The sequence below is a fragment of the Pinus tabuliformis genome, chromosome 5_2, assembly GCF_031772625.1.
Source record: "Pinus tabuliformis cultivar Carrire ecotype Pingquan chromosome 5_2, CPIR1, whole genome shotgun sequence".
NCBI classification, from domain to species: domain Eukaryota; kingdom Viridiplantae; phylum Streptophyta; class Pinopsida; order Pinales; family Pinaceae; genus Pinus; species Pinus tabuliformis.
In genome coordinates this window covers 420,854,368-420,871,802 of record NC_142306.1, presented here as the reverse complement: position 1 = coordinate 420,871,802, position 17,435 = coordinate 420,854,368, and the positions used below count along the sequence as shown (strand labels likewise).

Sequence of the window (17,435 nt, the reverse complement as noted above, 5' to 3'; positions counted from 1 at the left end):
AAGTATTGAGATTTAGATATGTCTTGTTTATAATGAATATCAAGTTAATGAAGTAGTTCAATTAACTGATATTATGGATATCAAAACACATCCTATTGAGACCTCTTAACTGAAATAATAAACCAACAACACTCAGGAAGTAGTTCACATAAATGATATTGATTATCAAATCAGCAAATCCAATAACTAAACAATAATATGTGGAAATAGTTCACAACATATTACTATTCAATAAATCAGTTTTAATAAGGCAGATTTCTGAGTAAATAGTTACTCAGAAATCAGAAATTAATCCATAAGAACAGAGATACATGATAACAACATTGAGACAAACTACCCATATTGACAATAGTGCACAAACATGAAAAAAATGACACATTCCTGTTACCATAAAAATGAAACTGATATTTGAAATAGTAGTATTAAAAATACTAATTTATTGCATCCATTTCTCTGATCTTGGTCTCCAACAGTCCTTTACATTGCTTGAACTTCTACCTTTAAAACTAGAGCCACAATAGTGCAAACTCTGCCCCTCATACATAATTCAAGATACAAAGGAAAAATCCTCAATAATCCCCAGATCTGAGATTTTCTCTCCTCTCTCCTACAACTCTAAATTCCTATTACAGTAGTGCTTTTAGAAGTCTAGAATTGCAGAGGAGAGCAGCCCCTTATTCCATTTTGCAATCTATTACTTATATTATTTGTGAAGGAATTCTTGAGAGAAGAGTTTGTTGAAGAGAAATCTGCTAAATCCAATTTTACTTGCTCAAAATTCTTATCTTCAATTGCTGGAGCATTCTCATTGATTGAGATCTTTTTCTCCATATTTCTTCCACTGTTTTCTTGCAAAAAGAAATCAAAATAAATTAAAATGCAACAATAAAATCAACATGGCATTGCTGGCATTTAAATCAAATCCAATCAAATTCTATTTAAATAAATACTTGAAAATAAAATATAAACTTTCTCTTGATGCCTGGGATGGTTTAATTGGCCAGAGATATGATTAACCAATGGATCTGCAATTAGAAGAGGTTTTGGACAAATGAAAATGAAGAAAATAACTCAGAAAATTGATTTTGTTTTCAAAATTCGGAGCTTGATCTTCTGCTTGATTTTTGACCCAATAAATGATTAAATCTGTTAGTGAAACTTCTTAAAAAATGTTCTCCTTGATTTTCTCTTTCCAATGAGCCGTCCTGGGCCTCATTTGGCCAAGTATAACCCAATCTATGAGCCTCCAAAGTTGATGGATCAAATCTGATGTAAATCTGGAAATTCTGTTGCTGGGCTAAAAAGAGAATTTCAATTAAAATTTTAATCCTAAATTAGAATTCTAATTATCTAATAATAAATTCTAATTTAATTGTTAAATTAAACTAAACTAATTATTTATTAAACTATTATTAATTAATGTTAATCTAAATAATTATCATAATTAACTATTTATAACCTATTTAATATTAATCTAAATAATATTTAAATTTTAATTTAATTAACTTAATTAAATTTTATATATTAATCAAATTAATTAATATAAAATTTATTATTATAAAATATTAATTTTAATATTAAATATTAAATATTAAATATTAAATATTAAATATTAATTTTATATTAATACTACCCTACCTATTTCATAATTATCCTACTTCACTTATTACACTCACGTATGAGTGACTTTGGATGAAACTAAAAAACAAAACATGAAAACCTTAGTTAATGCCTCGTTTCACCTTACCTTATCGGCAACTCGCATCGGGGGATGTCTAATGGGTTTTTTAAAATGTGTGAAGTCAAATTCCCCGATCCGATATCGCATCGGGGCATCGGGGCATGGTATATATCAGGGGTTTTTAAATTTGCCATATATGAAACTCCCGACGCGATATATTTTTCTTTTATATATTAAATTTTAGTTTAATTAAATTAATTATATTTTTCTTTCAATTTTTCTTGCCAACCTGAATTCCTTGTCCAATGAATTAGGTTCCCAAAGTCAAACCTTATGTTGGATGTTATCCTTTAATGTCCCTATGAAGACTTCAATCTTATGCTTCTTTGGAATATCATTTACCCTTATATTCAATTTTTGGAAGTCCTCAATTTGCTTTGCCATTGAACCCTTTTATTTGAGATTTAGCAATTGGCTAAAGAAGGTGTTTTTCTTTGTATCCTCATGATGTGCTATCATTTCCTCTGTGAAAATTAACCAGGTGACAAGTGGTTTATAAGAACAAATCCCTCTATACTATACAAACTGATTCAGTTCTAAATATAAAGATGCAATAAGTACCTTTTGTGTGTTTTGCACATCTTGTAGATCAAAATACTACTCCATTTGTAGTATCCAAGTTACTAGATCCTTTCCATCAAATTTCCTCATATCTACCTTTTCGTCACTAGGAAGCCTTTGTTATAGCAACTTTGTCCAACCTTCCTTCAAACCTTCCTTGTCTTTCTTCTAATATTCCATGTTTCCTTTTGATTTTGATTCTATACTATCGATCTTAGCTTCCATGACATAGATAAAATAATTTATCTTAGCTTCGATCGCATTCTTCAAATCATCCATCCAATTTTACTTACTTGGTGTTTCCATTTTCTTGATTCGAGTTATTATTTTTCGTGCTTTTAGGAGCTCGATATTGAAACAATTGTAACTATGTAATTTCGGATCTCGAAGCTCTAATTTTTTTTTTCTGTGGTAGCTCTTTGAGTCCTCTTTCCAACCCCATAAGTATGATTGATATTGGATTATCCAAGAAAGATTGATGCTAAATCTCCTACGATGGTCGATTATAGACTGGTTCAATAGAGAGAACTTATACGAAGTTCCATATGTCACTATTTCAACCTTCAGCCCTAAAAATGATACACAACAAACTATTGTCTGCCCTCATTCTATCAACTTTTACGAAATTTCATTCTGATGCTCAGAGAGAAAGTTATGACGATTTTCCCAAGATCACTTGTTTGAGACGGAATTCAGGAGCTTACAAAAACCCTAATTTACTTGGATCATATCTCCGAACATATAGTGACACAAGATCTGAAATTCATATAAAAGGTTCAGTATGATTTTGGCTCAAATGGGTTTTAATTTTAGTTTCTGAAGCTTTGTAGAAAAAAGGTTATAGCAAAATTTCAACGATGACTTGTATGAAGCAGTGAAACCCTAGAATTCAAAGTTCGGATACCAAATGTTATGAAACCAACTCACAAAATAGAAGAAGAGATAGATAAATGACTTCAAAATAAACCTACTCGAGGGGAAACCTCTTTTACATTACATAAATGAACAATTCTTGGGTGATATAAATGACAAGACCTCCTTTCTACATTTAGGAGTCTAAGGGATCACAATATAATCAGTGCCGACATAACAATAATAATGTAAAGGCATAATAATAAAAATAGTGGGCTTCTATGGGGCACAATAATAACAATATGGGGACTACATGGGCATAACAATACAATAAAGGGGTTGCACTAATAACAATAAGGGGCTACACTAGTAGTATAGGGTCCTAACATGGAAGTTAGGTAGGATGGTTGTTTAATCAATCTGGGTTCGGTACTCCCCTAGCCGTGGCTCAAAGATTGGGTCCTGCGTATGTGGACTCACATCGTCAATGCCTCCATACCCAAAATCACATTCAGGCATACACATAACTACGACTTCAACACCAATCTGGATTTGGTCCTGTGTACACAATGGAAAAGACAAATTATAATTAATCTATGAATTATTAGCATGCATACATGTAACTTTAAAAAAAATGTTGATATCTTAGTAATAAAAAGTTTACCTCAATTATTGGTCCATGTGGTTGTATATGGTGACTCTCCTCCACATGAGTTTTATGAGGTGGAGGTGGAGGAGCTTGTCAAGTACATAGAGAGGGAGGACATGAGGGGTGGCTAGGCTTCCATAAATCCTAACATAGGTGAATAATTCCTCTCCAAACCATTTGCCTATAGCTGTAAGGTCATCCAAAGCTTCTCTTGAAAACCTAGGAGGTATTTCATAAAAAATGACTTGGTACAAGGGTAACATCATTCCATGGCAGATTTTATAAAAATGGGGCTGGTAATTGGACTCCCAGAGGATTTTATGGTAAATATGGATCGAGGTAGGGTCTTCAAGGGTCCATTTCCATCCCATAGATGGAAAGTCAGAGGTGAAACACACTGCGTCCATAATATAAGCACTCATGTAGAAAGGGGGCACGGTCCTGGTAGTAATATTGTGCTTGCTTTAGTAGGCTAGGATCTGGGAGACTAGATTGTTGGATAGGATAGTGGCCCAATCCATAATATAGGCTTCAGAGGCAGCCTCCATTAGGGGAACCCATTCTATTGTGAACTTTTGTGTATTAGGTTGCTCGAACAATCTACACATCATAGTAGCAATGTGACAATGAGGACCAGCAAGGGAGGCTAGAGAATACATACCCTTGTCTTCATGTTTGTGCTTGCTCGGCTCATGCCTCCACTACCTTATTGGGTCTGACTGAACTTCATTTTTTGCAGAAAACTTCTGAAGAAACTGTGCATTATAGATTTTATGTGGCTTCAATAGATGATAAATCGTTCTTAAATCTTTAGCTTTAAATGACCCAATTAGCATCCATGTCCTTAGGGTTATGAAGGTTCTATATTTGATGTTCACATCGTCAATAATCCATTTGACCAAATCAATGTATGGCATAATGTTTGGCCGAGCCGCAATTCGATGGAGATGGGAATTGGTGACATCTCCCTAGGTGGTTTTTGAAGTTGATGTAGAGTAATCTGGCGTTGTGACTTGTCTCATAACTACTATGGGTTCTTCTTCTTCAAATAGTTTATGTATTGCTTCCCAAGAAGAACACCTGGAGTCTGTAGTGCATGTTGTATCAGAGAACAATGGAGGCATCTCAGTAACCTCTGCAGTAGGTGGAGCCAGTTGTGGTGGCACCATTGGTTTCTTGTTCTTCTTAGCGACTCTCGACATTTCGCTTGAGTTTTGTTTATTGGGACTAGCCTGCAACAGAGAGAACACAAAGAATAAGGAGAAAAATTTAGAATTAGAAACTTAAGGAGAGAATGGCAAAATAGCATGAGAATAGGAAATTAACACAAAATCTCGAAACACAAAATATGATCAATCAAATCATTTACATTACCGAGAACCATCAATACCATTATAACTAATCATAAATGAAAAATCATGGGTTCACGTGTTCTTTGTACAGTTCAGTGCTCTATTGGCTTATTTCACATTGCAAGTATCTATGTCACGCATATTATATAATTCACTAAATCTTCCTTTTGTCAATATGCGATGGACTAACCTTTTAGATATGCAGCAAAGGCTTGTAGTGAGAATTATTGCATTGGAAGTTCCCTTGGAAAGACTCGTCTTATGTTTTGTGATGTGATATGAGTATTGCAACGAGGAAACTGTGATGGAGTATTGCTAGTGATATCGAAGAAAGTTTTATCGGGAGGTCGAAGTTGTGGTAACAAATGTAAAATGTGATATAACTTATTCATTGTTCTATTTGTGATGGTGATGTGGCTGGCTGGAGGGACCAATTCTGACCTTTGTATGCATATAGGGTTTTTCCTTATTAAAGTTATATATGACCGATCATTAATTCATTGAGTCTTGGGCAAATCACATTGTGTTTTTTGCTTAGAGGCCTACTTTGCTCTAACCTATGTGATTGTTGATATGCGATATGTGAAAGGTCCTATTAACTTTTTGCAGTAGTCATTTGAATCCAAATAGATTTAAAGCCTAAGTGTGGATAACATATTTTTTGGGTTTTTATAAGAATCTTATTTTATTTAATTATTAAAAAACTCGATAGTAAAATTTTTAAAGCGTCACCGTTATGGCTAAGTTAACTTATCTAATTATAATGGGGATTGTTGAGTGACACAACAGACCGATGCTAGTGTTGGTGCTGGTGTTGGGGTTGTGTTCAATGTGGATGTTAGTTTAGTTACCATGACTACAATGCCTCCATTCTCATTACCATGACTACCTCCCATTATTCCCATCATAACAATCAAACAAACCACTATTTGGATAATTGCGACATAGTTTTCATTGTCACTCCAATTCGATCAACCATACCACCTAATAGACAATAAAAGGAAACAAAATTGGACATGCAACATATTGATAACGAGAACTTCCAACATGTTACTCTACTCTACTCACTATTTTCAGAAGGTCAAACTTACTCAAATACTCTACATCAATAGATCACAACTGTCTTAATCACACGCAAATTGCAAACAAAAGGCAAAAGCACCCATCTCATCAATCTCAATTACAATGTTTATAGTAATGATTCATGAATAACCAGCAAAATCCACACGAGAAGGCCTAAACAATTGAATTTTTAGTGTAATTGCTAATTATTGCATAAGAAATGCATGGAGCAATTTTTGCATAAGAGGTGTGCTAAGCATCAACTCTGGTTAGATATAACATCAATCTTTATGTATATTAATTTTTAGTGTTTAGTATATAATTGAAATTAAATAATTTTAAATTAATGATACTTATATTCACAGTCCACACTTTACAGGACGGATCGACCAGGACGTTCCATAGGGAGCACTTTTATCGCCTTATTTTTAGGTGAGTGGTCTGGAGACTTAGTGACGCGAATTGAACATGCCTGATTGCCAGGTTTGCAATTTTGATTATGTCGGTAAATTCAAAGACCCGGTTACTTGGGGATACTTTGTTTAATTTTGAAGATCATGATACAAATGATCCTCACCACACGCAATCGACGACGTGGGCGCGGGGGCTCCAGTGTATTCGTCGTTGATCTAACCGGCAGAGGGAGAGGGAAGGCCCATTTTGGAAACCTTGTAGAAAATTGGTCAACTCTGCTCATCAGATTGCATGTCAAGAAAAAAAGGTGGAATAATGAATGACGCTTATCGCGCGCCATTGACGACTCTCAAGTCGGCCTGGGTCCAGAGGTAGGGCGCTTTATAAGAAATCAAGGGAAATATTGAGACTCTCGCTTAGAACCGTACGCAATCCCTTGGAAAAAAAATTGTCGTGACGCATCAAGCAAAATGAGTGAAAATAATCCAACGCCATCGATGACTTTCAATTCAGAGTGGGGTCGCCATCTAACCGTCATGGGAACGAACACCTCAAATATTTCGCCGATCACTTGGGAGATCTTGAGCGCAATTGCAAGAAACTTTCCCACAGCTGCCTCCCACCAGGCCGACTTCTATCACCGTTAAATAAACGGAAAAAAACTTCGATAAGAAAGGGTGCAAGGTTTCGCAAAATCGTGGGGATCCTTCTTGCACATTTAAGTGCTCTGTGTGTGATTAACTGCAAAGAAACTTTCTATGACAGTACGTGAGACGATGGATAAAATTGGCTATGGTAAATGGGGCGGTTGGACAGCACCACTAGGCGTGCTTCTGTGTTTCGTGGCTGCAACTACTGCTCAACCAGGTCACGGAGTAATTTCATTTGAATACATCGTATTATTATTGGGCTCATTGTTTATTTGTTTTGTTATTCGGTTAATAAGATATTGTTTTACTGATTAATGTACCGACGTATAACAGGATTTCTGAGTATTGATTGTGGAAGTAGAACAAATTACAGTGACATAAACAATATAAGATGGGTCACTGATGATAATTACATTGACCACCTCGGTCAGAGAGCAAACATAGGGAATGACACTTTAATAAGGAATGTCACTGAAGAATCCCATGGTTCTTACGTGACTGGTCTACGCTTATTTCCAAACCCTCTCAATAAGTCTTGCTTGTTAGCTCCATTAATTTTGCACAAATTGCTGCCTACAATTATGGAGTTGCAGTCTTTCCTTAACTTATGGAAACCAACTGCAGTAGTTTCCTTAAGTTAAGAAAAGGCAACTGCAATTACTAATTTTGTAATTAGGAGCTACTAAAGTGGTCCATCACTTTGATTCGAGTTCTCTGCCTTGATTTGTGGACATCTAACACATAGCTATGAGAAGCTTGATGGAAGCTTAGCTATATGTTCATCTGTTTGGTCCCCAAGCTCATCTCTCAACCCCCTTCAGTTTTACACCATCTAGCTGAGATAGCAGAGCTTGGAAGTGCCTTCAGAATTCTTGTGTCCTTTTCTTTTGCTTGGATTGAAGCTGGAGTGCTGAAGAAGAAGCAAGCAAGTGGACTGTGGCCTTCATCAAAACATCACCAATGGCTGGAGGTAACTCGTATCCCTGGGCATTAAGATTTAATGATTCTTTGAGTTTATTCCGCATGAAGAATCGTTGTTGAAACTGTAGAATATCTAACATTTGGTATCAGAGCCCTTTTACCTCTGCCTTGTGTGTAGCTGGCCATAGCACCTTAGTTCTGACCTTCGCATTTGATTGTGTTTATATGCATGCATTTGATCACTCAAGGAAAATAAAGCTTACTGTAAAGAATACTACATTGTGTATTATTTGCATATGCATGTTTGGCCAAATGCGTAAAGAGATCTTTTACCAATCGGCAAATGAAATTTGCGTCGGTCATATACCTCTTATCCATAAGGATATCCTGCATGAAATAGATCTAGGAAATGCAATAGGGTAAGGAGATCTGTCGCCGATTCGTTGCTCGGCTTTGATCCAATCAATAATTTATTACCTTTCCAGGCTTTGATCCGACCAATGATCCAATACCTTTTTCCTTTCTTAGATGGCCTTATGTCCCTAATTTCCTTAGCCTTGCGGCGTGGGTCCCTCAGCGGGATGTACACTCCATTCAATATGAGATCCTTAGCCTTCTTAGGGATGAAGATGGATATTATCGAGCGCTAAAGGAATTGCAGCGCACAGATTTTCTTGATAGAAACTATTCAGTGTTTAAAGAATTGCAGCGCTTTTTATTGATTAAAATTATTCAGTGCTTCAGAATTGCGCTGCATCTTCTTGATCGAAAATGTTGAGTGCTTCAGAATTGCTCTCCATATTCTTAATCGGATATGTTGAGTGCTTAAGAATTTCGTGGCATCTTCTTGAACGAAAATGCTGATGCTTAAAATATTTCAGTTGCATTAATGTTTCGTTTTTTAAAGAGAAAAATGCAGAATAATGGGCAGATCGTTCTCATCCAACAGTTCTTATAGTGAATCATTTGCATAAGTAAAATGACCGTAGATTGCTATAATTCTCTTAATTGGGCAAATTATTGCTTTTCATAAACAGCTCTGTAGACATTTGTAGTGATGACTGTGTTGGCGGATTTTCATTGAGAAACTGTTTTCTTTTCTGGATTATCTGCGAGCAACTTTGGAACAGTTGAAGTCCAATTTTAAAATGTAACTCGCAGATGTATGAGTAAATTGGTCTCCATGAAATGCCTTTTATTTAGGGCTGTAGGATATCAGCAGTTGTATGCTGTATAGGGCCTATATAAATTGTTGTTTGATAAATAATTTTTGTTATCGAGGTTACTGCATGTGGTTTATTTTTTGATTGCATGTTAAATGAGATATCATCGGTCGAATGTGCCAAATACAATTTAAAGCGTAGCTATAAATCCCATGCCTGCTACGTGGTAATATATGGCTATTGGGATATGACTTGGAAGAACAAACCTTTTTTATTAAAGACATAAAAGAATAATTCTCTCTTCACAAAAGCACAGCATTATAGTATGCAACGTGTGCATTTTTAATTCGATTAAGGTATTACTATGTAACAAATTTTTAAATAATGCAACTTCCGAATTATGACAATCCGTACCGTACATGGCTTATATTTTAAAAAAATAAAAGTTTGAAAAATGGGGACATGTATGACAAGGTTTGTAATAATAAATAAAGAAATTTACCTTGTGATAATAAATAAAGAAATTTGAAAAAGGAGGACATATGTGACAATGCGGACTTTGAAATCAAAGTCAGTCTTTACTTATTTACTTGAAGTCGAACTTGCTCATCCATGATTGAAATCAGTTTCATCCACGTTTAGTTTGAAGATTCCACGCCATTTTCTACTACTGATTAAAGCTCGGTTGAATCTCACACTGTTTAGGCAAGGCCTTGTAGATGCCGAGTTGTTTTTTTAAGGATCATGATATACCATATCATGCAGTTGTATTAAAAGTAGAGGGAGTTAAGAAAGGTTATTGATATGAGTCATGTTAAAGGAAATGGTTTATGCATTCTTAAATATTTCAATATTTCGATATTTGAAATGGTTTAGTCTTTTGTTTTGAATATTTCAAATTTACAGTTTTGTTTGCAAATTGTTTAGAGACCATTTTGTAATTAATTTAAGAATTAGTCTTAAATAAATTATGGGACAGTTAGACTAAGGAATGTAAATTTGATTTTAATTTTATCTTGTGACCAAAATAGCTTGTTTGCTGGTCAATTTTTGTTGTTTTATAAACTTAAGGACGGAGCCTGAAGTCAAGCCAGCTAGCCTTCGAACTGCATTTGCTATGCAAGTGCAAAGTAGATCAACGCTGCTTCAGTCAATCTCCGGGTTAAGTTTATAAATTGAACAATCAATTTGTAGTCATTTTCGGTAATGCTGACTGCTTTAACCTTAATTTTGATTTTGCTGGAAAAATATTACAGTTATATGGAGTTTATTAAAATGTCATTTTGACTTACTCCTTTCAGTAAACATTATTTTTCTCTCTGGTTAAGTTTTGTTTATGCAGCAAAATAATGTCTAGTGATCCATATAATTTTAATTAATTGGAGAATAGCCACAGCATCTTTAATTAAATAAAATTATATATTTGTTTGATAAGATCACATAAAGATTATTTAGACATTAAATTGTAATTAATTACACTGAATATAATAAATTTTATCCCACAGGAATCTTTATTATATTTATGTAATTAATTAGGATAAAATTTCATAACCTACCCACAGGAGTTATGAATTAATAAGTTTTATCATAAAGTTTTATTGAATCTGTTTGAATTAAAAATTTAGCCCACATGCAATTTTTATGTCATTTGATTCAATTCTTTTTTAGCATGATTTACACTGAATATAATGAATTTTATCCCATAGGAATCTTTATTATATTTATGTAATTAATTAGGATAAAATTTCATAACCTACCCACACGAGTTATGAATTAATAAGTTTTATCATAAAGTTTTATTGAATCTGTTTGAATTAAAAATTTAGCCCACAGGCAATTTTTATGTCATTTGATTCAATTCTTTTTAGCATGATTTACATTGGTAAAACATGAAAGTTTATTAAGCCTCAATTTTAACATAAGCATGTGATTCTTTATTTTGATGCAGTAGTACAACCTGCAAATTTCTCTGAAATTCGTTGTGACATTCCCGAACTTAAGGGAGATAACTACAAGATTTGGAAGGAGAGGATTCTCCTTCATCTAGGGTGGATGGACATAGATTATGTTATCAGGAAAGATGAACCATCAGCACTCACTAATACCAGCACTGCAGCGGACATCACGCTTTATGAACGATGGGAGCGATCCAATCGTCTAAGCATGATGTTCATTAAGACCAAAATTTCAGCTGGTATTCGAGGTTCCGTTGATCAGCATGATAAGGTCCGAGACTTGTTGAAGGCCATTGATGAACAATTCGTCTCTTCAGACAAGGCACTAGCAAGCACCCTAATCATGAAGTTCTCATCCCTAAGGCTCAACAGTGTGAAAGGTGTGCGCGAACACATCATGCAGATGAGGGACACTGTGGCTCAATTGAAGAAACTCGAGGTTGAACTATCGAAGTCCTTCCTAGTGCACTACATCCTGAACACCCTTCCGCACCAATATGGACCTTTCAAAATCTCATACAACACACATAAGGATAAATGGTCAATTAATGAACTCATGACCATGTGTGTTCAAGAGGAAGAAAGACTGGTGATGGAACTGGGAGAGAGTGCAATGCTAGCAACGCGTGGAAAGGGCAAATCTCAAGCCAATCGGAAAGGGAAAGGTAAAGTACCTCCCCAAGCCGATATCAAGAAGGTTTCCAAGTGTTTTTTCTGTAAGAAGAAGGGACACATGAAGAAGGAATGCGCCAAATTTCAGAAATGGCTTGCAGACAAAGGGTTTGCAGAACCTAAGGAAGCCAGTGGGAAGTGAGCAAAGCATCTTATCAGGAAACAAGATGGGCTCGCATGTGGAAGCTATAGGAACATGTTATTTAACTTTAAGTAGTGGCTTTGTTTTGGAGTTAGAAAAGGCCTTTATGTTTCAAGTTTTTCTAGAGACTTGATCTCAGTTTCAAGGCTTGTACCTTTTGGATATTCCTTAAACTTTTTAGAAAAATCTTTCAGTCTATTCTATAAATCTAATTATGTTGGGAATGGTATTTTGTCTAATGGTCTTTACTGCATTAATTTACAAAACAATGTCACATATGATTCAATGCATGTTCACACTGGCACTAAAAGATGTGTACATGAAACAACCTGAAGGATTCCCCTCTAGTGATGGTGAGCAATTGGTTTGCAAGCTCAAGAAGTCATTATATGGTTTAAAACAAGCATCCCGCCAATGGTATTTGAAATTCCATAATGTAATTTCTTCTTTTTGTTTTTGTAGAAAACATTATGGATCAATGTATATACCTGAAGGTTAGTGGGAGTAAAATTTGTTTTCTTGTTTTATATGTGGATGACTTTTTGCTAGCAACCAATGATAAGGGTTTGCTACATGAGGTGAAACAATTCCTCTCTAAAAATTTTTGATATGAAGGATATGGGTGAGGCATCTTATGTCATTGGCATTAAGATCCATAGAGACAGATTTCGAGGCATCTTGGGTCTGTCACAGGAAACCTATATTAATAAAATTTTAGAGAGATTTCGGATGAAGGATTGTTCACCAAGTGTAGCTCCCATTGTGAAGGGTGATAGGTTCAATTTGAACCAATGCCCGAAGAACGACTTTGAAAGGGAACAAATGAAGAACATTCCATATGCTTCTGCTGTCGGAAGCCTAATGTATGCTCAAGTCTGCACAAGACCTGACATTGCATTTGTTGTGGGAATGTTGGGATGATATCAGAGTGATCCAAGTTTAGACCACTGGAGAGCTGCAAAGAAAGTTATGAGGTACCTTCAAGGAACCAAAGACTACATGCTTATGTATAGACGGACGGACAACTTGGAAGTAATTGGCTACTCAGATTCTGACTTTGCTGGCTGTGTTGATTCACGTAAATCAACATCAGGTTACATTTTTATGTTAGCCGGTGGAGCTGTATCATGGAGGAGTGCCAAGCAGACCTTGACTGCCACTTCCACTATGGAAGCCGAGTTCGTCTCTTGTTTTGAGGCTACTTTACATGGTGTATGGCTTAGGAATTTCATTTCTGGGCTTAGAATTATGGATTCTATATCTAAGCCATTGAGAATATATTGTGATAATTCAGCTGCTGTTTTTATAGCTAAAACCAATAAAAGTGGGAGTCGAAATAAACACATTGACATTAAGTATTTAGCTATAAGGGAACGTGTTAAAGAAAAGAAAGTGGTCATTGAGCACGTCAGCACTGAGTTAATGATCGCTGATCCTTTGACTAAGGGCATGCCACCGTTTAAATTCAAGGATCATGTATTGAATATGGGACTTGGTTCCATTATGTAGTTTTTCATTGTATGGACAATGTTAATGAAATTCTTAATTATTGTGATGTTTTTTTGTCATATTTATGTGCACCTTAAGTTGATTTGAGAAAATTCATTTAAGAAGGACCAAGAATAAACATAAGGTTTATTCATTAAGAAATTGTTGCCACATAAATTATAATAAGAATAAATACATAGTAATACATGGAAGATAATACTCGTCATTAGAGGACTTATCGCCATGATTCATGTATCTATTGCCTAATACAGATTATCAATGGTTTTTAAGTTGAGACATTAAGTTTGGAAGTATGGACCAAGTGGGAGAATGTTAGCTCCATTAATTTTGCACAAATTGCTGCCTACAATTATGGAGTTGCAGTCTTTCCTTAACTTATGGAAACCAACTGCAGTAGTTTCCTTAGAAAGAAATACAGTGGATATCCTGAATAGTGAATACACAATCTTTGATGAAACGGTCATTTATAAGTCTCAAGTCCATTCGATATAATCTATCTCACGCTGGTGGTTGTTAAGAAGAGACAGTTGTATCTTTAAATTTAATTTTATTGTATTGTTTTTCAGTTCTTTGTTTTTATTTTTAAATAAAATTAGACTGGTAAGTATATAAAAAAGATTGTCAATGACCCATTTAACCAGGTCACTCGACAATAATAAGCTCACGGGATCTTTGCCACACTTTTCGAATTTAACCAAGCTGGAGACATTGTAAGTTGGTTGTCGATATAAATTTTTCGCAGTGCCACTTGTGCAGACTTTCCCCAAGCATTTTTACTAAAGATTAGTTATCAATCATTTTCTTTGTGAAGCAGACATTTACAAAACAACAACCTCAACGGGAGTCTTCCGGACTGGCTATCTGAACTTAAAAACCTTAAAGAGTTGTAAGGCTTCTTTTCCCTTCTATTTTCTTAGGAAAATTCTACTTTATATCGATTTTTAATCTTTATCTGAATATTACAGGTTTGTAGAGAATAACAATTTCAGCGGTGAAATTCCTCCGCAACTTCTGCATAACCCTTCATTGACACTCAGGTAATCGAGTATCTATTTTATAGTATATACATCCAACATTTTTTTTTTTTTTGGTAAGCTGCGGTGATTCTATTATCTACAAACAATTATACAAGTACAAAACTTAGGGGCCTCAGTCTGCCCCGAAGGGAAAACAGCGCTGAGGCTCCTATACTTCCAACAATCAAAAACGTTATCACACTGGACTTCAGGAAACTAAAGAGAGAAGACTGCCCACCACGCAGGGCGGCAAGAAACACAAGACTGAAAGGGCAGCCGGAAAGGATAAAATACCCACCTCGGCTCCCAAGAGAAGAAGAGGCTAAAGCAGAGCTGAACCTACAGAACTAGAAGAAGGGAGTCCGGACCAAGCCAAAGGAACTACCCACCGAGTGTGGACTCACTTGGTCGACTTTTTTTCCCTTTCTTCTTGCCGACTTTGACCCAACCATTAGGACCATGTTGGTCAAGAACAATTTGAAGACTGTTTTGGACTGGAGGCGAAAGCTCCTTGTCTGAATCCGAAGGAGATGACTCATGAGTTCGTTTCTGGGCGTTGGGAGGGACTATTGCTTCCTCGTGACGCACCGCGGGAGAGACCTGTTCTGTCATTTCTTCTACGACTTCCACATCTTCCTCCACGTCCTCTTCATCTGAGCTGGAAAACACGTCCATTGGGGGAGGGTCATGAGGCTTCCAGCTTTTATCTTTTGGCTTGGAATTGGCTTTCTTTTTTTTGAATGGCATTGAAGGGCACGAACTTTGAAGGTGCCCTGTGAGATGACAATGTCGGCACCGAAATGCTGTATTCTCGTAATCCAGAGGTTGAGACCAATGGAAATCACCTATTTTGAGAATGATCTGATCAGGAAGTCCCTTGCTTATGTCTATTTCTGCACAGATTCTGGCATAGGTATAAATTCCTTTTAGCCCTCTTGAGGGATCTGTTTCAAGGAAACGGCCTAAGGAGTTGCCGATGGCTTCAAATACAACAAAGCTCCATAAATGCGCCGGAAGGTTAGGGAGTCTAACCCAGATCGGGAGTTTGGTGATGACCGCTGTGGAAGGATCAAACTCTGGGAACCACGGAGTAAGGAACAGACCCACAGAATTCCAAAACCAAGGGCCTTTAGTTAAGACTCTTTGGTAATCATCACTGTCAACAAACACTGTTATAAAGAAGCCTTTAGAGCATAAAAGAACCTTGCAATTATTGGTCCAATTTGCATGAATCCATTGGTACAGATCTGCTGTACTAGGCCAAAGACCATTGAACCTGCAGATGATGCCATTCTCTGCATACAGCTGATAATGCTTGTCCAAAATGGGATGTGCTAATTCAATGGAAGGAATATCCTCCGACTTGTCCACTACGAAGGGTTTGGGAGCTGTAGCAGGGGGAGCTCTTTCCTTGGGCTTCTTAGAATGGACTGCATCTTTATAGGAAAAGGCTGCAGCTGAAGAGGACTGTCCAGCAGCACCCCCTCGCAAACGCATGGACAGGGTAATGGAGGCATTTCTTTGAATATTATAACAGGACAGGGGACAGGTATCTTCCAATTGTTTACCTTCATAAAGGAGACGCTGATACATTGTTGGAATCCCCGTCTTTTTTTCCATGAGTAGCTTGAGATCCTGCACCAGATCTGAAGATCTCACCCAATGCAGCATTGACTTGCCGGAGATGTGTGCGATCAGAATCTGGAATGGTTTTGAAATTTCTGTTTTCCGCTGGTTACCGAAACCCTTTCCATCGCTTGTCGATTGAGCTGAAACAGAGACCAAGTCCTTGTTTGGGGTAGAATCTCGTAGGGGAGTTTTGTCAAACATATGTCGTGCATCCTCTTTAATTCCGTCAGCACAGGGAAGCCGACGCTGGTACAAGGCGGCCAAGCTCCTGCTAGGATCGAAGCCCGCATTGAGAGCCACTCTCAACTCGTTCCCACTGACAAGGACTGCTCTAGAGCCCGGGCTCCTCAAATGCTGTAAAATCTTGAGATTATTGTTCGCTTTTACAGCATAGCCAATAATGGAATCCAAACCCTGTTTGCTGTAGAGATAAAAGGGTCCCCTCTCCATCGTAGCAATGACATCCTGCAATCGCACTCCCTCGTAGTACATGAACCCGTCCCTGTTCTTACTGAAGCAGTGCTGGAATGTCCTAGACGACACCCCTTGCCGGCCCTGCGCAGAAAATTTCCGGAAACCCTCGCCCCTTCGCTGCGGGATCGAAACGCGAGAGGTGACCAAAGGTTCTGAACTCCTAAAGGCCTTTGCCGGGTCTTTGAACGGGTTTGAAAGAATGCTGCCATTTTCGTAAAGCTCCGATACTGGTGAAGCTGCAAATGCGGCCGCCATAGTTGTCTCTCCTTCGGCGCTGATGAGAATTTGAGAAAGCTACAAAGACATCCACCCCGATTTCACACCATTCTTAATTCTATATACATCCAACATTTTGAATGCCATTGACAATTACTATTAATCCAGTTGAAATTCTAATTAATCTGACTGAAAATCTCTTTCTTTCATCTGTACCAGATACTCTCGAAACCCCCACCTATCTATTCTTGATTCAATGGAACATAAACCTCCGAATCCTAGAAACAAGAAATTGAGGGAACAACTTGCCCTCGGAATAACACTCAGTGGAGTTCCAATCATCGGACTATTGTTGATAGCGGGTATTGTTCTGTATAGGAAGAAGAAAGCAACTGAAAGCAATGGGGTGGAAAATGTTGTGCACTTTACCCCCAACGAATAGATTGATGCAACGAAT

General features: G+C 36.8%; 1 protein-coding gene across 1 annotated transcript in view; it reads left to right on the top strand.

Moving 5' to 3' along the window:
* LOC149159365 (receptor-like protein kinase At3g21340) overlaps positions 1–15,010 on the top strand; it is a 46,683-nt gene extending 31,673 nt beyond the window's left edge. Inside the window, exons 14-15 of the mRNA XM_089434272.1 lie at positions 14,609–14,680; positions 14,788–15,010. Of these exons, the coding sequence (XP_089290398.1) occupies positions 14,609–14,680; positions 14,788–15,010 (295 nt within the window). The remainder of the gene's footprint in view (positions 1–14,608; positions 14,681–14,787) is intronic.
* Positions 15,011–17,435: the final 2,425 nt, after the last annotated feature.